Source organism: Alosa sapidissima, chromosome 16 (genome assembly GCF_018492685.1).
Source record: "Alosa sapidissima isolate fAloSap1 chromosome 16, fAloSap1.pri, whole genome shotgun sequence".
In the NCBI taxonomy this organism is placed as follows: Eukaryota; Metazoa; Chordata; class Actinopteri; order Clupeiformes; family Clupeidae; genus Alosa; species Alosa sapidissima.
Window position 1 is genome coordinate 28,021,174 of NC_055972.1, and position 25,116 is coordinate 28,046,289.

The 25,116-nt window shown below is 43.2% G+C and overlaps 1 protein-coding gene across 1 annotated transcript; it reads left to right on the top strand.

Annotated features, from left to right (window-relative positions):
* The first annotated feature begins 232 nt into the window (after positions 1-232).
* On the top strand, positions 233-24,625 carry pik3ap1 (phosphoinositide-3-kinase adaptor protein 1). Its single transcript, XM_042065777.1, has 17 exons — positions 233-449; positions 2,122-2,547; positions 5,225-5,475; positions 8,912-9,053; positions 9,501-9,643; positions 10,203-10,335; positions 10,510-10,706; positions 10,898-11,078; positions 17,084-17,155; positions 17,486-17,746; positions 18,303-18,365; positions 19,494-19,690; positions 20,078-20,147; positions 20,847-21,014; positions 22,041-22,111; positions 22,286-22,386; positions 23,692-24,625. Exons 2-17 carry the CDS (start codon positions 2,142-2,144, stop codon positions 23,804-23,806), a joined length of 2,571 nt encoding a protein of 856 aa, XP_041921711.1. The 5' UTR covers positions 233-449; positions 2,122-2,141; the 3' UTR covers positions 23,807-24,625.
* The last annotated feature ends 491 nt before the right edge of the window (positions 24,626-25,116 follow it).

A 25,116-nucleotide genomic window follows, 5' to 3' on the forward strand; every position in this document is an offset into this window, starting at 1 on the left:
TTATTTTAGTGTACACTGAACAACCTGAGCCACAGTTTAAAATTGTTCAGTAGGGTGCAACAGGGTGTGATTGTGTTTGTGTTTGTGTGTGTTTGTGTCTATGTTTGTGATTGTGTGTGTGTGTGTGTGTGTCATTTAACATGACTGTCTTGATCAAAGGTCTGTGGTGTTGCTCAGACCATCCCACAGGGCTGTGTATTTTTTTTCATCCTGCAGAGGCGTTTTCTTTTAAGGAAGTGACGCTCACCGCACACTGCATGAGGAAATGAACTGCTGTTTTTACCACACTTGAACTGAACTATAGAATAGAGGGGCAGACAGCACTCAGTCTGAGAAAAAAGATGTGCACGCCAACAGATGCTCTGAAAGACTGGTTTGCTTCGGCAGAGCCCTGCTTTTGATTAAGGAGCAGCACAGGTTACTCTCAGATGCCAGGCCTTGCGAACTGAGTGAGTATCAATGACATGTCTGCTCAGGCTGATTTGGCTGATTTGACTTTATTTTATTGTTTATTTTATTGTCATTTGTTTACTATTTAAACAGAAAGAAGAAGTAGACAAAGTGTGGCTGATTTTTATTGCCTCTTTCTTCTGTATAGGGATGCTATTACTCTTTAGACTAGTCTTGCGATGTCAAAGGCAGTCTTCATCTATGAAATTTGTGTGAAAGTGTGCTTTAAAAGTTGTGAAGGAGGAAGTTAGACACCATAATCACTCTTCCTGTTCTTTCTACCATGCTAGTGTGCTTTACTGTAAATACATTTGAAATTATTTGAAAAAACATAAGTCTTTTTGCACGTTCCCTCTTCTCTCTCAAGCTCTTGGCAAGGCTACTGTCAAACTCCACACATTACTCTGGCCATAACATGGGTTAGGTAACAACTGGACCAGGAGTTATTATGCATAAGGATCAGCTGTAGAAGTGAGTTGGTCACAGCATAGAATGAATAGACAGCGATAAAATGTATTAATAAACTATTTCCCCCATATAGCCAGTTTAAAACAGTTCAGTCAGTCTATGTAAACTCAGTGTGCATAATCTAAGTTCAGTCTCCTCTTTGTGTTTCCAAACACAGATCCTTGGTATGCACATGCATTGACAAGTAGGCCTTGATTATACCTAGGGCAGTATATTGGTGGCATTGGACATCTTATAAAGCTTATCATAAACCTTATCTGTATCCGAAGGGAATGAAGTTCATATTGTAACCCAGGGATGCCAATTCATACTCACCCATATTCTCTCATAATCGGTGCACTAAACTGATGCAAATTGCTAATGGTAAACTGTGTGATGCAGACGTTTGACGACACCGCAGTGAAATGACCTTGTGTGCTGTTGACTGAAGCCAAGGTCTTTCAGTTAAGGTCAATGTTTACTGTTGAAAAATAAAACAGTGCCAGCAAGGTCCTTTTCACCGTGCTGCTATCAGAATCCTGCATGCTTTCAGGTGTTCTCATCACAGAACTATTGCCATTGTACACCGGTATGAGAGACAGTGGCTGGAGATGGACATTCCAGAACTCATTATAGAGGGTTCCCACGGTCATGGAAATATATGAAAACATTATGGAATTTTAAAATTCTTAGGCCTTAAAAAGATATGAAATTCAGTAAATTCATTAAATGTTTTTGAAGTGGACTCTGTAGGTACATTGTGAAAAATTCTAAAAATGCATTTCAAATTCTTAAAAAACTTGGATTTGTTGGGGAAATTAAAATGTCAATGAAAATGGGAACCCTGATTGTATCACCTACTGTTGGGCTTTAGTTTGATGTTGGAGTGGGGAGTTTGCTTTTCTTTATTAACCAAGCTCAGTTTTCTACACCATAGCTGGCATTCATTGTGCTTATGAAGTTTGTAGTCCAAGGGTTATTTCAGATAAGTCTGATGTCATTTCTGTATGTGCTGTATATTTAAGAAGGCAAATAAACAACTGACACCTTTAAATACCATACATTTACCATTTTCAGTAATTCTATATGTCCGAAATGTTTTGAATGTTTGTCATATAGTATATTTGTATATCTTGACAGAAGGTTCAAATGATTGAGACAGATAGTAATTGTTATGTACCTTTATGTCTGAAAATATTTATTTATTTGGTTATTTGTTTGTAGCATTATCTGCAGCTTGCAAAATGAGTGAGGTGGCTATCCTATACACCGGTGAAGCTGCTGAATGGGCCAGTTATCTGCAAATCATCTTTCAAACATCGCGGCAATTTCCTAAGAACTCTGTTGCCTTGCACCTAGTGGACAGTGAGACCCCTCTGGAGGACCTGGACACCAGAGCTCTCTCGGACGCCAAGTGCATTTTACTTCTACTATCCGCTGTCTTCCTGGACATTCAGAGTGAGCCGGAGGTGTATGAAACGTTCCAGAAGCTTCTGTGTCCTCCGCACACCGTGGTGGTGTTCCTGTGTGGAGTGACCGAGGAAGATGTGAGCTCTGATTACTTTGAACACTGGGACAGTTGGAACAAGCTCAACGCCGATGACGAGCCAGCCGTGTATGTCCACACTTTGCTGGAGGCCATTGCCAATGGTAAGCAGTGGTGGAGGAAGTACTGAAACTCAGTACTTAAGTAAAAGTACAAATACACAGAGAAATATTTACTTTAGTAAAAGTAAAAGTACCACAATGACAACCCTACTTAAGTAAAAGTAAAAAGTACCTGCTTTTAAATGTACTTTAAGTATTAAAAGTAAAAGTATTTGCATAATGATTTATTCTCTTAATATCTATATTCTAAAAGGAAAAATCAGTATGGGCTGTGGCATTTTAATCTAGTTAGTTTCTAAGTAGGTTATACTCGACTAGATAGTTTTATGTTAATGCAATTGTGCTTACCATCTGTGGCCCATTACATTCTGACCTACAATTCTAGAGACTGTAATTCTGGTTATCTACTAGGGTGATCTGCTGAGTAATATCATTCAGCAAAACACGAGAGCCTGAAGTTTAACGGGGTAGACAGGGGAAACGTCGGGTGGATCGTAATGCCAATTATGCTGATTGAACAGAAAAGTTGCTGAGAAAGGTGTCATTATGATTAAATTCAGTTTCACTTGCGCAGACGCATAGACATTGAATGAGCGCTGACGTTACGCCACAATTGTAGGCTATGCATCTTTATTTAATCACACACAATTAAGGAATATTTCCTAATCTGGAAAATGTTACGTCTTTTCCGGCCACCGGTTGATTAATAGTCTACCATTCATCTGTGCCGCAAATGATCAGACGTGTGACAGAAGCATGGGCATAGCCTGTAACTTCGCTGATCCGCGGATAGCAATCTCATCGGAGAGGAGGCCCTGCAGATAACAGACAGATAACACGCTGCAGATAACAGACAGAGAAAGGCACAGAACACAGTTGCATGTACAGTGTAGCCATGGGTCTGGTGAATATAGCCTACCGAATGCAGATGGCTACAAGCTCACGCTTTGCCTGGTCTAGACTAGAAGCTTATGTTTCTAAGAATGCACGTAGCGCTCCAGAATCTTTGGTAGCAACCCCCCCGGTAAAACAAACGTGTTTGTCAGAGAGAAAAAAAAACTGATCATAAAATGTATCGTAAAAAGTAACGATGGTGTTGTAGAAATGTAGCGGAGTAAAAGTACAGATAATTGCTGTAAAATGTAACGAAGTAAAAGTCAAAAGTATGCACTATAAATTTTACTTAAGTAAAGTACAAATACGTGGAAAATTTACTTAAGTACAGTAACGAAGTATTTGTACTTCGTTACATTCCACCACTGATGGTAAGACTACAGTAATTACTGTATGTGTATTAGCCGCATTGTGTATAAACCACAGGACAGTGTTTTATGGAAGTTAAAAAAATTTAACTATGTTTTAACGACACCTGTACTAATAGCAGTGCCCAATAGCCCAACGAATCAGAATCAGATCATACTTTAATCATTAAGAAGAATGCATTTCCATGTATAGCCCACCCCCGTGTATTAACCTCATAGCTGAAGAAATTGAGCAAAATCAATTTATAAACCTCGGTTAATAGTCAGGAAATTATGGAACTTTATCAAAATAGTGTTCTTGTCTATGTGTATTTGGTCAAAATAGTACATTCCAAAGCACTACATATAACACATTGTAGAAATAACAAACCCGGTTTCCTCAAAAAGAACAAATCCATGACTGTCAGAAAGCAGGTTTCCCCCCAGTATTTTGCCCTAGAATGGGCGACACATTACATTCTCATTGTCACAAGAGAAATGATTGGTAACATCATTTGTATACCTCAGGGATTTCTTCCATCTTGGGAGTGAACTGTGAACTTTTGTACACTTGGTTGGGAGTGTACAATAAGTCATTTGTTGATTGTTTGATGTTTTTTTTTACATTTTTCTGTTGGATTACAATTCATGGTTCGCTCTTCACGTATGGTTTCTGCAGCGTTTTTGGATATCCATCTGGTTTGTCTTGCAATGATAAATATATGTTCCTGGTTAACGATACTTGATTGATGGAACATTTTTGGTTAATAGTGCCCTTAATATGTACATACTCATATTTACTGTCTGGAAGTGTATGAGAGCAGGAAGTAAATCAGAAAAGCTCTCACATTTGTATTTTACCAGAAATCTAACATTACAAGAAATCTATATCCAGCCCCTCCTGCTGCATCTGTTGCATAGAGCGGCCCTGCTGTTATCTGATCAGCATACAGAGAAGTCCCCTGGCAAAGATTTGTGTTTTCATGCAGTGTGTGTGTGTTGCTGCTTCTCATTGGAACTCTGGTAAAAAATATTCCCCCGGGGTTGTGCAGCGTACCTCATTGTGACTTGTACATGGGCCCCCCTGTGTCGAATTCTTTACCTGAAATGGAAAACAAAAATGGAGGCAGCTTTTGTGCAGAGCAGCAGTTCATGGATGTGTGAGGCATGTACCTCGTTTTGCTGTTGGCCAAAAGTGCTAACCCACTGAGGCATTGGTGACAGAAGAAAAAACTAAAGAGTGCTTCACACATTTCAAAGCTCATATGATGCATTAGAAAATTTCTTTTAAAATTTGACAAAAAAACAAAAAAAACAATAGGTGAAAGAATTCAGGTTTCACTTCTGTGGCCTGTAAGAATGCTATATGGTTTTTGCAGTTTGTTGAACTAAGACTAAGAGGAAGCCAAACTATTCGAGCTTGTCAGTAAATTGCATTTCCTTATGAAAAGCTGATGTTTTGAATGTTTCTCATTCAGCTTCTAAAGATACTGCACCAGAGCAGGAGACGGAGGACGAGTGGCCCGCTCCCCCACTGCCTGAAGAGGTGCTTCCTCCCCCTGAGAGTTCCGAGAACATCGTCCCTCTCGCTGACCCCTCACCTAAGGCCACTGTGTGTGAAGAAGGAGGAGAGGAGGATATCGTTCTCTCGCCACTTGACAAGAGCCAAGACACCTGTCCCATCCCCCAGGCCTGTGTCACCGTGCAGCCAGAGAAAATACAGTGTGGGGTACGTGTTGTGGCCAGGGGTGTATTGGAGGCTAAACGCAAGTAAACACACTATTCACCTCTGAAATTTCAGAAATAGAGTTTATCCACCTCTTATTAGAGTTGATCCACCTCTCAAAAGACATTTTTCACCAATTGCAACTTTTAACATTCAAAAATCCCACTGTATTATCCATATTCACAATATGTACACTCATCAACACTCTAGGAACCATTTAATACAGGGGTCTCAAACTCAAATGAGCTGGTGGCCACTTATTTTTCTTTTTTCAAATACCACACAAAACTGCAAACAGAAAGTGCAAGTGTTTTTATCTCTTTTTAGACACCTGTGATGGCAACCTTAGCTTATAAATAAAAAAATGATAAAATAAATATTAATACAAATTAAAAAAACAAACAAAAAGCATAAAAACAGGTATGTGTGTGTTTCACACCAAATAAAAATATTTTCCTCTCATAACTTATTTAAACCTGCATGGCAAACTTTAGGCGCCAGGGTTAAGAAAACAACACCATTGGATTTTGACATCAAAATTTCAAAAGGTTTAAAAGTGGTCAGAGATTAAGTCCTACTGTAAATATAAAAATCTTTGAGTATAAACAAAAGTTTATGGATGGGGTAAATTTACCCACCTATTTGCCACTGGATAGCAAGCACCTCAAATTATGCACCTTTCAGTAATACTGGATGTTAAACATATTTGAGCAGGTTTACTTTCTTTTTTGTCATATTACCCATATAACAAATTAACAGGAAAACAGTAGGCCTAAGATGTAAACCAACAATAGTAAACTATTACTAGCCTATAACCACAAACCGTTATTATAGGCCTACAATAGCCTTCCTACCGAAGACTTCACCACACGTGAAAGTGTTTTCAACATTTGGTGTCGGCCTATTTCTGCTTCAATTTGTGCAAAATTATAGCCTGCATCGCTTCCGCGGCATTACCGGAATTGGGCCACTGGTATTGTTATAAACACTGGACAATAACCTCCACCATCATCAAAGATATTCTGATAAAAATCCGATACCGCATGGTGCAGTCCACCTTACCGTGATCACAGAAATCATTGTTTACCCACTTCTTATTTACCACTACACCCCTGGTTATGGCCATGAGAATATAGAAAGACCACTTTTGTATGTATGTATGATTTGCAAGGGTAAATTATGTTTTTATAATATTCTTTTTCATGTTACATGAAGAAGATGGAAACACATGTCATTCTCAATATCTGCCCAAGATATTCAGAGTGTAGTTTTGTGTGTTGAGTCGGAAACCACATGCATAATGCAAAAATAAGTTGCACTGCCAAGTGTTTTCAAATGTATCGTCGGAATACAAGATGCTGAATATCAAACACACATAATAGATGCAAATGACATCTATTTACTTACTTTACACTATACGTGTAGACAGATATATTTTCGCTGACCTTCAGATGCACCACAGGGTGCAGTGTGCTGTTTACTGTGAGCTATAAAAAGTCTACAAAACTGCAAGTAACTTGCACACAATGAGCTGTAATTTGGTTCTCAGAGCCTAGACAGAGACAGCAGAATACCACAAAAGCTGCTTTAACAGTGTCGTTTGTTTGTTGTGTACTTCACCTGTGTTGGTGTTAATCTGTGATATACAAGAAGTATAGTTTAGTGAGATTTAAAAGTTCATTTATACATCGCACTCTTCCCATTTCTTTGTCTTTTTGTCTTGGTCCATTGTCTGGAAGAATACCAAAATTCCACATTCCAAAAAATATTATTTTTAATGTTTCATTGGCAGCAGGGTCACAAACATTTGGTTCACTGGCCTTCCACTGGTCTTCAAAATTATTTCTTCCCTCTTTTTGCTTTTCTAAATGCATACGTTTGATGAATGGAGTCAAACACTCTTCCAGCATTTGGTCAGATATTCCTCCTTGTGATTTGTACACCTTAGCTTTGTCTGTCCATAAATCTTTTTTTCCTATCTTCCTCTGTAGCCTGTGTATGTTCCTTAGTCCATCGTAATCTTTGCTTTTTTAATGGCCCATTCTGAAATGGGTGTTTATTCTTTACAACTACCGATACTAAACTGTCAACTGTCTAGAAGCCCAGTAACTTGAAGTCACTTCTTCTGAGGATGTTGATTCTGGTGTTTTGTGGGTACTATTTCACGAAACTGCCAAACAGGCTCTAATGTATTTGTCATATTGTTCTGATGTGCACTGGGGCCTCTCAGTTATTTGGCTATTCTGGGGTCCGTTTCTCAAAAGCATAGTTGCTAATGATAACAACCTTGGTAGTGTCACTGCCAAATTTGAGTCTGCAGATTTGAGTTGTGCATGCAAATACTTAAGCTTCATATTGTCACATATCACATTTTGCATTTTTGAAAATGTAAAAATAAGAGCATATATTTGTGTATGTAAAATGTGACCGAAATACGACCGAATATCAACACCGTATTTCTGTATAATTTACGTGTGATTCAAATAGCCTATGGTTGACTCACATTTGGCAGTGATATGCTCCCATGGATGCATCATAGTTAGCAAGTAACTAGGCTTTTGGGAAACGGATCCCTGGTTAAAGCCAGTTGAGTCACACACAGCATGGTATGAGATCTTCCCTTTCTTGGCCATTTCTTACATGGAGTAATTTTAATTTCCCAGAACAAGAATAGACTGATACATTTCAGAGGAAATGTATTTGTTTCTTACAATTTTGTGTCTTTAACTGAACCCACAATAGATAGGCCTACTGTTCTAGATACTCAACTCCAGTTGTATTGCTTTTTTAAGAAGGTCAGCAGTTTTTAGTTTTGCTTGCATACTGTAATTGCAAAAGGGTTTTTCTAATGATCTAACCTTTTAAAATAATAATATCAGATTAGCAAACAGGATAGTGCAGTAAAATTATCCATTTCCTTCTACAATAGTCATTTATAACACTCTCTTGATGGATTCAATGGTGTTTTAATGGCCAACAACAACAAGCTTTTCCTTCGAAAACAGGGACATTTCGAAGTGACCACAAGCTTTTGAACGGTTGTGTATACATACATCAGTAATACACACACACACACACACACACACACACACACACACACACACACACACACACACACGTTGATAATTCATCATTTTTACACAGGCTATTGTAAAGTGAGACTGTTGCTGATCACCCTCGGCTCGATCGGCTTGATTAAATAGACCCCAACTACTAATCAGAATTTCTAGACACAATTAAAGACACAACTGTAAAATTGACACTTACATGTGTGTGCATGTGCCTACATGCGAGAATGCATGTGCGATGCGTGCTTGTGTGTGTGTGTGTGTGTGTGTGTGTGTGTGTGTGTGTGTCTGTCTGTGTTAGTGTATGTCTGTGTTTGTGTATATAGATTTTAGCGTGTGTTGTTCACAAATTTCTGCTCTGTATTTTGTAGAAAAATGTAACTGTTTACGTCATCCTGCTGAATAAATTGGACGATCAGGAAAATGTTGAAATGGAATTTTCTGGTAAAGACAGCAGCAAACGTGTTCCTGGAAATTTTGTGAATGACTATACCATCAGTGGCCCGTCACCTGGTAAGTGCAATGACAAAAGCCCTGACTCAAAGCAGAAAAGAGGAAATTTGAAACAACACCCACTTTGTATGACGCCCACTCTAGATTTTATCAAGTGATTTAAGTGTTAACTGTTCAAAAGCGGCAGTCTACGATTCTGGCTAAATGTTGTTGATATTTCGGGTCAACAGGCAAACAAATGACACCCCTCTGTCCTGTGCTCCTTAAACAATGTTATGATTGGCTGGAAAAATGCATTGCCCGGTCTGAGCCTGTTTGTTTCCCATTAATAGTGTTAGGACTGTTTATGACCACATGACGGGACAGCTGGAGGAATGTGAGAAGCCATTCATTGAATGAGACAATTAAATGAATTGGTTTTGAATTGTGTAATGTGCCTTTAAAGCTCCTGATAGCCACGGCATTTTGCCTCGGGTTACCAGTCAGTGTTCTGCTTTTCTATTTCAGATATGCCATCAGGAGAGGTGACTCTCACCCTGTACAGCCACAATTTGCCAATTTGCTCCAAACGCCTGACTTATTACACACCGATGGATGAAATAAACTACCATCTTGACCAATCAATGGATCCTATACAGTTCATGTGTCAGGTTGGTCATCACATTGTTTGCCTGTGTCAGCATTATGTGATGGAATCTGGTAATAACTAATCACGTGGTGAAATTTCACCAACTTAAGGATGGTATCAGAATCCTACGTTGGTGAAATTTCACCAGAAAGGGTTAAAATGGAGCAATAATCAAGGATATTTGATTTCACCATGTGATGGAATTTCCCAGATCCCATCACATATCAACCTTCCTGTTGACTTTTTTATGGCTATTTGGGTGGGGGTGGAGAGGGGTAAACTCTCATGGTGATGATACATCCTTTTGAGCAATGTTGTTGGGCAATCACATGACTGGTTCCTCGTATTCTGATTAGAGATAAGTTGCCCAGGGATAATGAAAGAACTCCAAGTTTTGGGAGGGTAGGGTTGGGGGGAGTATAATTGCCCTGGGTATTTGCCAGAGGGGTGTTCTTACACTGTCTTTGGACCCTCATATATTGTTCTGTCCAATAGATTTCTATTACTCTCAATAGATTTAAAGTTAAAAAGAAAACAAAGATATTAGAACAATCCAATGATACCTTACATTGTGTTTGTAGGCATTTGATATCACAAATAACGCCACAGAATCACTGGATTGTTTACTAACTGAATCTCTCAAGTCACGAATGCCTCCAAATGGATTCAATGTGTTTGGAATTTGTCAACTTGAGCAAGAAAATCTCTCCGTTAGTAAGTGTCTTTCATTGTGATTTCACTTCTTTGTATTTTTAAAATTACAACATACAGTATACCTGTCTGTCTGTCTGTCTATGCAGACAGACAGACAGACAGACAGGTATACTGTATGTTGTATGTTGTATATATATGCAGACAGAATATATTCATATTTGGGATTTTTTGCAGATCAGAGAGATGAGGAGCTCCCAACGTTGCTTCACTTTGCAGCAAAATATGGACTCAAGAAACTGACAATAGTTCTCCTGCAGTGTCCTGGTGCTTTGCAGGCATATAGTGTAGCAAACAAGCATGGGGACTATCCCAATAACCTAGCAGGAAAGAATGGCTTCTCTGCTCTACGACAGTTTATGGACAACTATGTTGTGAGTGGACATATTTGTGCATTCATATTTTTATTTCAAATTGTAGATTGTGTTTACCTGTACACCTACTTCTAGTACCGTATATATTTTGTGACTTCAATCATATATTGTATTAACCTTTGGTTGGGCAGCTTTTGGTCGGGGACTTTTAGAGACTCTTTTCCATCTTTTTCGAAAATTTTTCCCCATAGGAGTCAGCAGACATGATTAAAACTGACATACAGGATTCTCTGGCTGAGCCAATAAACGAGGACGTGTACGAGCCCATGACCCGGTCATCTCAGGAGACACAGGACAACATCCCTAAATACTCACTCAAGGAGGATATCTATGAGTCCATGAGAGAGATGGTCCCTGGATATGAAGACTTATGTAAGTTCCCCACTCAAGAACATAACACACTGTGAGATGTGTGTTGTAAGAGCTCCTGTTGTTTCAGTGGCTGAGCGTAAAAACTGTATGAACAGTGAAGTTTACCAAATATTTTTTCACACTGTAGTGAAATGATGCATGTTAAAACCACATTGTATGTAAGGAGACATGAGGGGATCCGAATATTTATGTCAGACACCAAACAGGACGAGGACCACAAAAGCGTCACGTTCAAAAGTTTATTTAAGGGTTGGGGGTTTCAGGGGTTCCGGGGGGGGTACAGGAGTTCCAAGAGTCTGCGTGTGTGTGTTCCCCCAGTAGCCGAACAGCGATGGCAGGAGCTGGATGATCCGGGAAGTCCTGGGGGAAACACACACACAACAGCAATTGAAACGAAGCAGCAGTACAGTCAAGGACTAGGCGGTATTCGTAGAAGAGGGACGGAAGGCAGGTCAAGATTACCGGGGCTGGAGAACACAGAAGTAGTCGAGCGGGTCCGGGATCACAGGCAAAGAGTCAGAGGCGTTTTCAAAAACAGGCAGGTAACTGGTGCTGGTTGCAGACGATCTGACAAGTGTGGACTGAAAAGCAAGGCTTTATATAGAGGGCATGATGAGTGGTGAATGCAGTGCAGCTGGTAGGTAACGAGGGTGAGGCAGAGCAGAGCAGGAACAGGTGGAGGTCATCAGACTTCAATCAGCACGTGTTACCAGGCAGAGAGAGAGCTCATGACAGAACCCCCCCCCTAAGGGACGGCCCCAGAAGTCCCCAAGAGTGACACCACGTCGGGAGGGCGGAGGGGAGCCGGTGGAGGGCTAGAATTCCTCCGAGCGGTCCGAGTGAACATCCTCATCCTCGGAGGGAGCTGGAGGGTCGTGGACAGAAGACGGGACAGGTACCGAGACAGGGTCAGGGTCAGGCACATGACAGGAAGCCGGGCGGGCAGGACGGTTAGGGACCCCTCTGGGGCGGCCCCTACGGATTGCAGGTTGATCAGGATGCAGACGGTGGAAATCGGCGATGAGTGTCCGGTCCACAATCCGACTGGCTGGCACCCAGGTTCTCTCCTCAGGTCCATAGCCCTCCCAGTCGACGAGATACTGGAGGCCCCTACCTCGCCGTCTGGACCGAAGCAGGCGTCGAACGGTGTACACCAGCCCACCGTCAACGAGGCGAGGAGGAGGAGGAGGAAGCGGCACGGGGACCAGCGGGCTTTCATGCGTCGGCTTGACTTTCGAAACATGGAAAGTAGGGTGCACCCTCATGGAGGTTGGCAACTGGAGCCGGACTGCGGTTGGGCTGATGACCCTCTGGATAGGGAACGGGCCGAGGAATCGAGGTGCCAGTTTACGCGATTCCACCCGCAGTGGGAGATCCTTGGCTGACAGCCACACCTTCTGGCCAACACGGTAGGCGGGTGCCGGCGATCTTCGGCGGTTAGCCCCAGTGGCATAGCTGACAGCTGACTTGAGTAGCGTGGCACGAGCTTGTGACCAGGTACGACGGCAACGGCGGGCATAGGCGAGGGCAGACGGGCAGGACACATCTCCTTCCTGGCTGGGGAACAGGGGGGGCTGGTAGCCATACACACACTGGAAAGGTGACATACCAGTGGCAGAGCAGGTGAGGGAGTTGTGAGCATACTCTATCCACATCAGTTGTTGTGCCCAAGCCTGGGGTTTGCGAGAAACCATGCACCGCAGCGCCTTCTCCAGCTCCTGGTTTGCCCGCTCGGATTGACCATTGGACTGGGGGTGGAACCCAGAGGTGAGACTCACTGTGGCCCCTAGAAGACGGCAGAACTCCTTCCAGAATGTAGAGGTAAATTGCGGGCCTCGGTCAGAGACAACATCCCTGGGCAGCCCGTGTAGACGGAAGACATGATCAAGAACAGCCTGGGCAGTCTCTCTGGCAGATGGCAGTTTAGGGAGGGGAATGAAGTGTGCCATCTTGCTAAACCGGTCAACCACAGTGAGAATGACAGTCATCCCACCTGATGGTGGGAGGCCAGTTACAAAGTCCAAGGAGACGTGGGACCAGGGTCGTGTGGGCACAGGCAAGGGCTGGAGTAAACCAGCGGGGGGCCGAGTGGAGGACTTGTTCTGATTGCAGGTGGGGCAGGCACGGACGAATTCTCGGACATCCCTTCTCAAAGACGACCACCAAAAGCGCTGGGCAAGGAGATGGCAGGTGCGGGCGGAGCCCGGGTGGCAGGCAAGGCGGGAGTTGTGTCCCCACTGTATGACCCGGGACCTCAAATTATCTGGGACGAAGAGACGACCGTCTGGGCATGCACTGGGACTGGGATGGTCACGGAGGGCCTCTTGAATTTCCTCCTCGATATCCCAGGTCAGGGCAGCTACGACGCAGGGATCGGGCAGAATTGATGCAGGTTCCTGGGAAGGGGCGTCATCCTTATGAAACTGACGGGAGAGAGCGTCCGGCTTGGTGTTCCGAGAACCTGGGCGGTATGACAGGGTGAAGTTGAATCTGGTGAAAAACAAGGCCCAGCGGGACTGTCTGGGGTTAAGACGTTTGGCATTGCGGATGTATTCGAGGTTTTTGTGATCGGTCCAGACCAGGAACGGAACTGTGGACCCCTCCAGCCAGTGACGCCACTCCTCCAGGGCAAGCTTGACAGCCAACAGCTCACGGTTTCCAACATCATAATTGCGCTCTGCAGGTGAAAGCCGGCGAGAGAAAAATGCACAGGGGTGCAACTTGTTGTCCTCCTCTGCCCGTTGAGAGAGTATGGCCCCGACTCCCACGTCTGAGGCATCCACCTCGACAACGAACTGCCGGTCTGAATCCGGCATCTGGAGGATGGGGGCAGTGGTGAACCGGGCCTTGAGGGTATGAAAGGCTGTGTTGGCCTCTGGGGTCCAGAAAAAGGGGTGTTTGATGCTGGTCAGAGCTGTGAGGGGAGCGGCGACGGAGCTGTAGTTCCGGATGAATTTCCGGTAGAAATTGGCAAAACCGAGGAATTGCTGCAGCTTCTTCCTATTCCCCGGAACTGGCCAGGAGGTAACTGCCGAGACCTTTGCGGGGTCCATCTGGATATTGCCTTCAGCGACGATGTATCCCAGGAATGACACAGTCTGAGCATGGAACTCGCATTTCTCCGCCTTGACATAGAGAGAGTTCTCCAGGAGCCGTCGAAGAACCAGCTGGACATGACGGGTGTGTTCGGACAGAGTTCTGGAGAAAATTAAGATGTCGTCCAGGTACACGAAGACGAATTTATTCAGCATGTCCCGCAGCACATCATTCACCAGCGCCTGGAATACCGCTGGGGCGTTGGTGAGGCCAAATGGCATTACCAGGTACTCATAATGGCCGGTGTGGGTGTTGAATGCTGTCTTCCACTCGTCACCCTCCCTTACTCGCACTAGGTGGTAAGCATTTCTAAGGTCCAGTTTGGTGAAAATAGTGGATCCCTGGAGCAATTCAAAAGCAGAGGTGAGTAAAGGCAGAGGGTACCGGTTCTTCACTGTGACATCATTCAGACCTCGATAATCAATGCAGGGGCGAAGAGAACCATCTTTCTTTCCCACAAAGAAGAACCCGGCACCAGCAGGAGAGGAAGACGGGCGGATGAGTCCAGCTGCCAGGGAGTCCCTGATGTAATCCTCCATAGTTTTTCTTTCAGGAGGGGATAGTGAGTAGAGGTGACCTTTGGGTGGAGCAGTCCCAGGGAGGAGATCAATGGCACAGTCGTACGGACGGTGTGGGGGCAGAGATGTGGCTTTGGTCTTGTTGAACACCTCTCGGAGGCCATGGTAACATTCAGGGACATTAGAAATGTCGTGGGCAATGCTGGGGGGTACTGAGCCGGGGGGCAGCGAAGCAGCACGCAAACAGGTCAGGTGGCAGGCATTTCCCCACTCTTTCACAGTTCCGGAGGCCCAATCGAGGTGAGGATTGTGGAGACGGAGCCAAGGGTAGCCCAGGATTAGGGGTTGGCCTGGAGAGCTGAGCAGGTGGAAGCGGATGGTCTCTCGGTGGTTTCCTGACACCATCATTGAGATGGGGGCTGTGATGCTGGTAACTGTGCCAATTGCGTGACCGTCCAGGGCCCGGGCTGGAACAGGAGTGGACAAGCGATGGCTTTCCAAGCCCAGCTGACGAGCAAGTCCTGTGTCAATAATGTTTGCTTCTGCGCCAGAGTCCACCAGGGCTGCCAGGGTGTGGGTGGAATCAGACAGGTGAAGACAGACTTGGATGAGGGGTTTACGGCTGATGGAGGGCTGAATGTTCATTGAGCTCATCCGGATTCCTCCTACATCTGGTGAGCTCCGGCTTTTGCTGGACAGGTGGCGACTCGATGACCATCACCACCACAGTACAGGCACAAGTTGGAGGTGATGCGTCGCTGGCGCTCTGCAGGGGTTAGGGAGGTGCGGCCGATCTCCATCGGTTCAGACTGGTCCGGCTGGCTAGATGGTGTGGCAGGTGCGGACAGAAGGGCAGTTGGGACACTCCGTGTGCTGGTGGATGGACTCTGGCGCCCTCTCTCATGACGGCGGGCCTGGATCCTGCGGTCGATGCGGACAGCCAGAGCAATGGCTTCATCAAGAGTGGGGGGTTGATCATGGGAAACCAGCTCGTCCTTTATGTAGTCCGCCAGGCTGTGGAGGAAAGCATCCACCAATGCTTCCATGTTCCAGGAGCTCCGACTTGCCACGGTTCGAAAGTCGATGGAGTAATCCGCAACAGTCCTTCTGCCTTGGCGAATACTCATCAGGATCCGAGATGCCTCGGCTATTGTGGATTCCAAATCGAATACCTTGAGCATCTCCTCTGCGAATAGGTTGAAGGTTGCACATGCTGGGGTCTGGCGCTCGAACTCCGCCGTTCCCCAGAGTCGAGCTCGGCCCGTCAGGTGAGTGATCACGTAACCGACCCTCGCCCCTTCAGTGGCAAAAGTCCTGGGTTGCAGGGTAAACTGGACACGGCAGCTCGTCAGGAACGCCCGTACCTGGGTTGGGTCGCCGCTGAACCGCTCTGGATTGCCGATCCTGGGTTCTGGGGCTCCGGCAGCCACGGTAGCAGTGGACTGGGCAGGAGACTCGGGTGCTGGGCCGGTGAGCAGGCTGGCTGGGGCTGGGCCGGTGGGAGCAGGCAGAGGAGAAAGGTTGGTGAGAAGTTGAATGATCATTGCAAGTTGTTGCTGTTGCTGCTGGAACTGCTGACGCTGGCTCAAGCCGGCTTGAAGTAGGGAGGCAATGTCAGCAGTGTTGCGGTTTACCTCTCTCTCTGTCTCTTCCAGGCGTTGCATGGCGGTGGGTGGTTCTGGTTCGTCGGTTTCCATGCTGGTTCGACCGTGCGCTGGGTCCATGTTTGGTCAGATCGTACTGTCAGACACCAAACAGGACGAGGACCACAAAAGCGTCACGTTCAAAAGTTTATTTAAGGGTTGGGGGTTTCAGGGGTTCCGGGGGGGGTACAGGAGTTCCAAGAGTCTGCGTGTGTGTGTTCCCCCAGTAGCCGAACAGCGATGGCAGGAGCTGGATGATCCGGGAAGTCCTGGGGGAAACACACACACAACAGCAATTGAAACGAAGCAGCAGTACAGTCAAGGACTAGGCGGTATTCGTAGAAGAGGGACGGAAGGCAGGTCAAGATTACCGGGGCTGGAGAACACAGAAGTAGTCGAGCGGGTCCGGGATCACAGGCAAAGAGTCAGAGGCGTTTTCAAAAACAGGCAGGTAACTGGTGCTGGTTGCAGACGATCTGACAAGTGTGGACTGAAAAGCAAGGCTTTATATAGAGGGCATGATGAGTGGTGAATGCAGTGCAGCTGGTAGGTAACGAGGGTGAGGCAGAGCAGAGCAGGAACAGGTGGAGGTCATCAGACTTCAATCAGCACGTGTTACCAGGCAGAGAGAGAGCTCATGACAATTTATCTATTCAGGTTTGGCATCACTGTGTAAAGTGAACCTAAACCTCTGTGGCTCCCTAAATGTTTTTCTATTTTTTGTATTTAAATAATTTCCTCCTTGCAGATGAAGATATGGAGACTGCATTAGGAGAAACACATAACCAAGAAGATACTATGCTGAGAAAGTTTTTCGAAGGTAAGAAAAAATTATAAAAATGAAATTTGTTGTAAAAAAAAGTGCATCATCATGAAGCTGCATGAGGCTATGGAATTATTCTCCCAGGATAGTCTGACAAAAAGCATATTTCAGAGATACCACTGTACATACCGAAGTGGCACAACCTGTCCCCACATCAGAAACAATAACTAAAAACTTTGCTCAACAAGTCATAGAGCTACAGAACTTGGAAAATAGCTTATCAGTGAATCAGACAGCAAAAAATTCCATTGGAATTTAATATATATTGGAAGTTAAGTTCTGGACCACACAAACATTCTATTAGTAAACCAATCTTTTTTGAAAAAGCGCGAGCAGGGCAACCTGTTGGCCCTGAGACGAGCCACATGTCTGATAAGCACCATCTACTAGAGGAGGAAGAGGAGGCTGACTTCTGCCAAGAGGGGGAGGAGGAGGACCCCTACAACCTCTGCGAAAATGAGCAGATCTACGACACAGTAGATGACCAGTCAGTCATTCCCCCCGAGATCATGAACCGGCCCCCAGCCCCAATACCCAGGCCCTCGAGAACACTGGACATGCAAGAGAACATAACGTACATCTCACGCGGTAAGGACCAGAACATAACATGCATCTTGCGCGGTAAGGACTAGCCACTGCAATCAACAGAAACTGAATAAAAATTAAGGTAATTCACCAGTAACAGGAATTAATTTGAAGAAAACAAGGCTGAAGGCATAAATGAAAGCAACAGATTGTGCAGTCATAATGGGTGCTAAATGTTCAAATTCTTTCTCATTTCAACTCTCATTCTATTTCAGTATGAAATATCTGATAAGTGTTAGCCTAGTTTTGTTTTTGAACATATAGTATAGTAGTATATAGTATATATAGCATTTTACATAGGTATATAGTATGACATCTGATGCTGTTGTTCAAAACGCATCAAGTCTATCATAGACCAAATGCTGTTAGTTTGCTATAAGTCAGTCAGTTAGTTTGGCTATAACTGCGTACACAGGAACTGTTTATGTCTACTCTCTAGAGGATTTAATTTTTTGTCTCTATTTCACACTTGGAGTGAAAGTACACGTGATCACACAGCCACATCACCAACTAAACCACACAGCTGCGACTCATATGCCTTTGGTCTGTGTTTTTGCAGTGTTTCCTGAGAAAGAAACAACCTACTCCCAATGCAATCGCCAAGATCGTGCGCCCACTCAAGGTTTGACACTTCACTATTCAGTCCACTTAGGTATTCAAGGCCTCTTTGCAGAGCAGCCAGACACTTTTTGCAGTGCTTTTTAGAAAGTCAAAAATACACAAGTTAAATTGTTCACAGTTATGTGATGTTAGAGTCTGTTTTACTCACTGACCAAATGTATTGTATCCCCACTGACTAGGGGTTAGGGAGGAGATCTGATGTCCCTTTTCATCCTCATTCAAATATGGAATCTAGATTTTTTTTAATGTAATCATCATGGAACTCTGATTGAGAATACCATTTAAACGTTTAAACTACTGAATGTGCACAAAGCACAATGTGGCAAAAGCCCTGAATAAAACAACTTCAGTTTTCAGTCATACTATCGCTTTGTCACTGGTCACACTGAAACAATGGCATGGTCTGAAAACAGATGGCTATTGATGTTGCAGATTTTACAGTTAGTGATTTTGGAGCCAGAGTATGCATCGTAAACAATCCAGTCTTCCCCAAACCAATCAATATTGGGTTATATCTTTTCCATACTTAAGTTCCTTGTGCCTTTGATGCATTTTGAAATATATACCATATGTACTGTTGCCTTAAAATAATGTCTTCTAGCTAATTTCGATGGTACACTGACTGAATCGTAATTAATCATGAGAATTAATGGTGTCTCTGAGGTAAATACTAGTTATTACATTTTATTACTTTAACAGCCAAGTTCACAGCCACAGCATCTGTCTAGGATTGGAATTTATCGTCCCCATAGGGATATTGTTTTTCAGTGAGTAGAACATTTCAGGTCTTTGCTGGCGTGACAATACAAACAAAAACATAAGACACTTTGAGCATTAAGCATAATATGCACCAGTCATATCACAGTATTAGCATTGCACATTCCCAGGAGGAAATAGGCTAAAATAGAGACTGACTTCGACACCAATGTTCCCATTACAAACACATAGCATCAGTCAATGCACTGCACAAAAATAAATAAAAAAAGATCACTGTTTAGACCTGCTGAACAGACACACAGACAGAATCAAGACTTAACGTTACCACTCAGGTGTTTATTTAAGGAACTAATAGCTTTGGGTATAAATGACTATCTCCTGAAAAAATATAAATGTCTATCCTCCTCATCAGTGCGGCCAGTGAGGGATAGACTGCTAAGCAGTGCCCATGACCCCTACGCTGGGATGAAGACACCGGGCCAGAGGCAGCTCATTGCCCTGCAGGAGAGAGTGAAGGTGGGGTCGCTGACTGTGGAAGAGGCCGTGCAGGAGTTTAAGGCCTGGAAGTTTGACCAGGACAAGCGAGGAAACTCCTTACGGTATCAGCAGGTTGGTGATGTACCGTGGTGGTTGCTTACCAGATGTAAAGTGTTATGTTAATAAAAAATGGCATTATGCACCTGACTTCATTGTGCACCTAACTTAACACAACATTGTTTTTTTAAGTATTTATAGTTGTATCAGCGATATGCTAGTGACATTGCTATAGACATAGTCTGAAAAATCTTTTTGATATCTGCTTTGCTATGAGGAAATAAGGAATCTGTTAACCTGTCCACAAACTTGTGACTAGTTTTTACTTTGGTCTGCCTGATCATGATGTACTGTTTATTGATAATGTTGTCAGCTTTGGACAAAAGCAAAACATAAATATAAACATGATATAATGCTGTAGTTGAAATAAAATGGAATAATGTTTGTATTCCTCTGGTGTAGGAAAATATTCAGCGGTTGCGTGACAGCATCACACGTCGGCATAAAGAGAAAGGGAAGTCATCAATGGAAGGTATGAAGAAAATATATACATACATTATTTGCTTAGTTTTCATATTGCGCTTCCTTATTATTATTTTTTTTAAAGTAGAACAAAAACAAGTGGTGCAAAAATAATAAATAAACAAACAGAAAAGGAGAAACAAAAGGTTGATTGGGTATTAGCTTTATCTATTTATAAAGAAATCAAACATTTTGCTAAACAAATTAAAATTTATGGAGTAAAACAACCAGATTCAACAGTGACAATTGAAACTGATTCTGGCTGTCTCTGTTTACTGTATAATCATTAGTATTAACATGGTTATTGTTACGGGATTTGTCAGACACTTTTGTCCAAAGCAATTTACAAATAAAACGATGCAATAGTTAAATTAACAGTGAACGGTTTAAAAAGTTGGTAAGACTGCATTAGGTGAAAAGCAATAATAAACAATAATGTCAATGCAGTCAATAGCCTAATGAAAATATACAATGAAAATAAACAAATACTACAATATAATATATAAACCATAACTCATAAGAAGTGCTTAATTAACTAAGTGCATGCTGAACAGATATAATGTGGGTTGATTATTATTGGTTTGGCATTACCTTGGAATCAACATGCAAAAATGGGTGTCTCTCATGCTCTGTCCATGTGTAATGTTGGTAACTTCATCCCTCCTCCATCCCTCATGTCATCCCTCCCTGTTGGTTTTCGTTGGGTCAGATCTGGACATAACCCCGCCGATGCAGAGGGACCTGCAGTGGCCCGGGAGCACGAGTGTCGAGTGTGCCGTTTACGAGCCCGGTCCGCGGACCACTGTTCTGCCCCCGCCGGTCAACAGGACTCTACAGAGGGGGACGTGGCAGACCGGCAGCACCTCCAGCAACTCCAGTGAGTTTTTTTTATTCATACGACTGGTCCTTGTTCTTAAAATGTTGAGTGTTTTATAATGGAAAATGGCATTGTGGATAACTGCACAACTCCACATTCTGGGTTGAGTGTATAATTCTATCAGAGCTGAAATTATCAATGATTTCACAGAACACAGAACAAGAACACAGAATAAATACACACCACATTGTTACATAGTGCCTTATTTTATATGACTGGTAAAGTTCAAAGTTGGTCAACAAGCAAAAAAAAACTAAAGCAAATTGAGTGGGTCAGTGGAATGCACCTACATAGCTAGCTTTAGTTCATGCATGAGACCCTTTGTTTGTTTGCTCTGTGAGCGTCATTTAAACTTGGCCCTTAGTTCTAATCTAGTTCAGCTTACAGAGGGAACTATTTTGTTCCTGTTCGAGCGGTGGGTTGATGTCTATCATGTGACAGAAGAGTGCTGCAGTGTGAGATGAAAAATATCAGGGCAGGGTTACAAAATGGCACTCAGAGAACACTCAAGTGAGTCCCAAACGGCTCGGAGACAGATCTGGCCCAGACTGCGGTGCAGGCCCTGGCTAAATCTCTGCCAGTGTTTGATGCCATTCAAGAATGGATCGTGCAGCAGTAGCGGAGTGGGAACAGATCGCTGTTTGTATCAGTTCTTTTTGCCTCCTACAGCAGCCTGGACTGTGTGATGGCAGACCCTCTCTGTCACTCCCCGCGGCCTCTCCCCAAAGCCCTGGCAATAACATGCTAACTACGCCTACGATGACCTGATATGCAAGTTGTGAGATGCGTATGAAATGGATACTACAGACTACTGAAGATTTTAGATTAACGGCTGCGATATGTTTGATTTTACCATGGATTTCCCCCCTAAAATAGGAATCAGGCCAAATTGTGTCACCCTCGCAATTTACAGCAAATACAACCTAATGATGAATGACCTTGTGGGTGTATTCACCAGTAACACACCTACATGTTAACACCTTCCCGTATTTGTGTGTTTGTGATTGTGTGTGCTTTAACCCACAGGCAGCGAAAGCAACCGGCTGAGCACTCTGAGCAACATCAGTTACAGCAGCGGAGCAGAAGGGGAATTTGAGGTGAAAACAAAATGTTCCTCTTTCAAATCCCATGTGCTCGCATAGTTCTGCTTCAACGGATCGGTGCTGCTTGCAAATCTGCATGCAAAGTATCGGCAACTGATCCAGAGTCTTTCATTCATGTAGGCCTCTCTCTCTCTCTCTCTCTCTCTCTGCCACCTGTCTGTCTTTTAGGATGCTCCAGATCTAGGCCCCCTGCCTCCACGACCCTCCCGGTATGTCGACGACCCCCCAACGCTTCCACCTCCCAGAGTTCCCCCTCGCTTTCCAGAAAGGTGAGCACTTCTGAACGCGGACAAACCACTGCTATCAAAGTGAGGACTTGTGATGTGACACCAGACCAGAGACAAGATGGCTTTAGTAAACAATATTACATTAGCTTTAAAATTAAATTTAAAGTAAAAGTGAAATACTTTTTAAACCATACAACAACAAAAACACACACATTTCACACAAACTATCTCAAAAAGTCCCTCACTGAAGTTGTTGCGAGCCGCGACAAGGATATTAATAGCACATCCCTCTTGTGAAACTTCATGGTCAGGTGAAGGCGGCTGATTGACATCTAAGATCGTCTTGTAAACCTGTGATCTGAACTAGATCATAAAACCACAAACTCTGTTTTTGAATGCAGAGAGAGAGAGAGAGAGAAAGAGAGGAAGAGAGAGATAGAGCCAGCAACTTAAAACATGTAGGCTAAGCAGAGGAGGTGCACAGCAGAAGAAGAAACATGTTGGTGAGATAAGTTAACTATCTGAAAAGTAAATAAACAGCTAAATCTGCCTTGCATGTTACAAAAATTAAGATATTCAATGAAAAATCGAGGAACTGGTTGCACTTGATCAAAACCAGCTTAGTTGCCGTAACTGACAGAGATGCTATCACAGAAAACTCCCACCATCCTGTGACACAGGAAAGGGGCACCACACTTAAGTCTATATAGGCACTGCGTGAGTGTTCAGCTGAGTGTAACACATGAGGTGAGAAACCACAGAGTAGGCAGCTTTTTCTGCCTAATTGATGCGTGTGTGTGTATGTGTGTGTATGAGTGTGTGTGTGTGTATGTTTGTGTGTGTGTATGTATGAGTGTGTACGTGTGTGTTTTGTGTGTGTGTGTGTGTATTTATGAGTGTGTGCATGTGTGTGTTTTTCTGTGTGTGTGTGTGTGTGTGTGTGTGTGTGTGTGTGTATTTGACACATTAGACTTGGACAATCTCTTAAATTAGTGCTCATGATGTTCTGCAGGCTCTTTGGGCATGTGGTTCTAAGTTCTATGGTTCTAAGTTCTGAACTTTTCCAGCTGTGCTTCTGTATGTCTTTACTCAGATGGCCCATATGCATAAGAAATGTCTAAATACATTTTCAAATGTCTATTTGTTTATGTTTATTTTATAGATATAGATTTATGTATACATTCATAATATTCATTCAATCTTTAATTATTCTCAGAGGTTCATTGAGGGTAGTCCTCATTTTCAGTGAAGCCGAGATTACAGTGACAATGTATGTATGTAGTGTATATATCATATGTATGTAGTGTGTTTTTGTATGTTATATATGCATGATTGTATGTTCTCTAGGACTCCTGAGAGCATGCTCAATGAGCGCTACATCCAGAGCCCAAGTCGCCTCCTCCCCCAGCTTCCTCCTCAGAGACCAATTCCCCCTCCACCTGTACCACGAAGGCTGCGGTGATCAACGCCTCTGTCTTTTCCACCTGTCGCGGCACATTTTTCACTCTCAGGTAGAAAACCACTACCGCATGTCAGGTAGTCGGTCGATGGAGTGCTCACACAGACATCTCTGACGTTAGGGCTTAATCTCGGACAAATGTGAGACTTTCCTACAGACCACTGTTGTGAAAGCCCGTCATTTCCTCCCAAAGTTGTTAAATGGCTTGTGGAATAGACTGACATAACTGGAGGTCTGCCTTGGACCATTGTGGTTTGAATTGTGGCTGGTCAATGAGAAGTGCATATAAACTGTAGCCTAGTTAGAATCATTTTTCCTTCGGTCGTAGATTTAATATTTTGGATGCATACAAAGAAGACTGATTTTGTTTGCTCATTAATTTTCAGTCTTTCAGGATGCAAGATATAGTAGGCCGTATCATTTGGTGAACTGAAAAGTTCTTAACTACTTCAGAACTTCTTGATTAAGAGCATGGTCTTTTTCCCCCCATTAAGCACACGGTTAGTATGCAGTACATGGTAGCGTCATGATGGTTATGTCTAATAATTCAGTAGACTATTACAAACTGAAGTATTATAATAATACCAGTTGTGCTGACAGAAAAAGTTCAAACATATCAATATGTGTAAGTCTACAATTTCTTCAACAATGGATTTATTTATTTCTCTGTACTTTACATAATTATGACAGTAAGCTGTGTGTATGTGAACAAAAGTATGCATGTTTTAGAGACATTTTATAGATTAATATTACTGTAGGTGTTTTTATGCATTCCTTTGTGTTGATTTTTGTTTTTGACCTAATAAAGTGACATTATGACAACTTTTTTTATAAACTAAATACTTATAGGCAAAGATAAAGCTTGTTATCAATTATGTATTAATGGTTAATATTTTGTTAAAATGAACTATATTCACTGGTGCGTTTATACTTTCTTTCTTTTCACAAGTTTAGCATAATCATCGCCTCACTTCCCTCATCAACAGCGCCATCTTTTGTCGCAAAAGACACAATGCGAATACTTGGTATAGACTTTTGGGATGTAAATAGCTTTGTGAACTTAGGACTACTAAACCAATGTCATAAAGAGTTTAAGTGTCACGCTTTCGGTTAAATACTAGTTTCACTAGTAAACATTTTCTGGTAAATGGACACTTAGCCTACAGGATGAATTTGGAACATGGCGTCAGACAAACTCACCCTATCTTTTTGCACGAGTTTAGTTTAACGTTGCTTTAACATATGTTTCTTTCCCCCCTTTTATTTCAACATATGCATGAGTGATTACAGTGTGGATACCACTGATTGAATGT

Bases quoted from the DNA above. Each gene is read 5' to 3' on its own strand.
- pik3ap1 (XM_042065777.1), top strand. From the start codon at position 2,142: ATGAGTGAGGTGGCTATCCTATACACCGGTGAAGCTGCTGAATGGGCC. The intron at 9,644-10,202 runs GTTGGTCATCAC...TTGTGTTTGTAG, and splicing joins CTATACAGTTCATGTGTCAG to GCATTTGATATCACAAATAA. The intron at 18,366-19,493 runs GTTTGACACTTC...CCTCCTCATCAG, and splicing joins AGATCGTGCGCCCACTCAAG to TGCGGCCAGTGAGGGATAGA.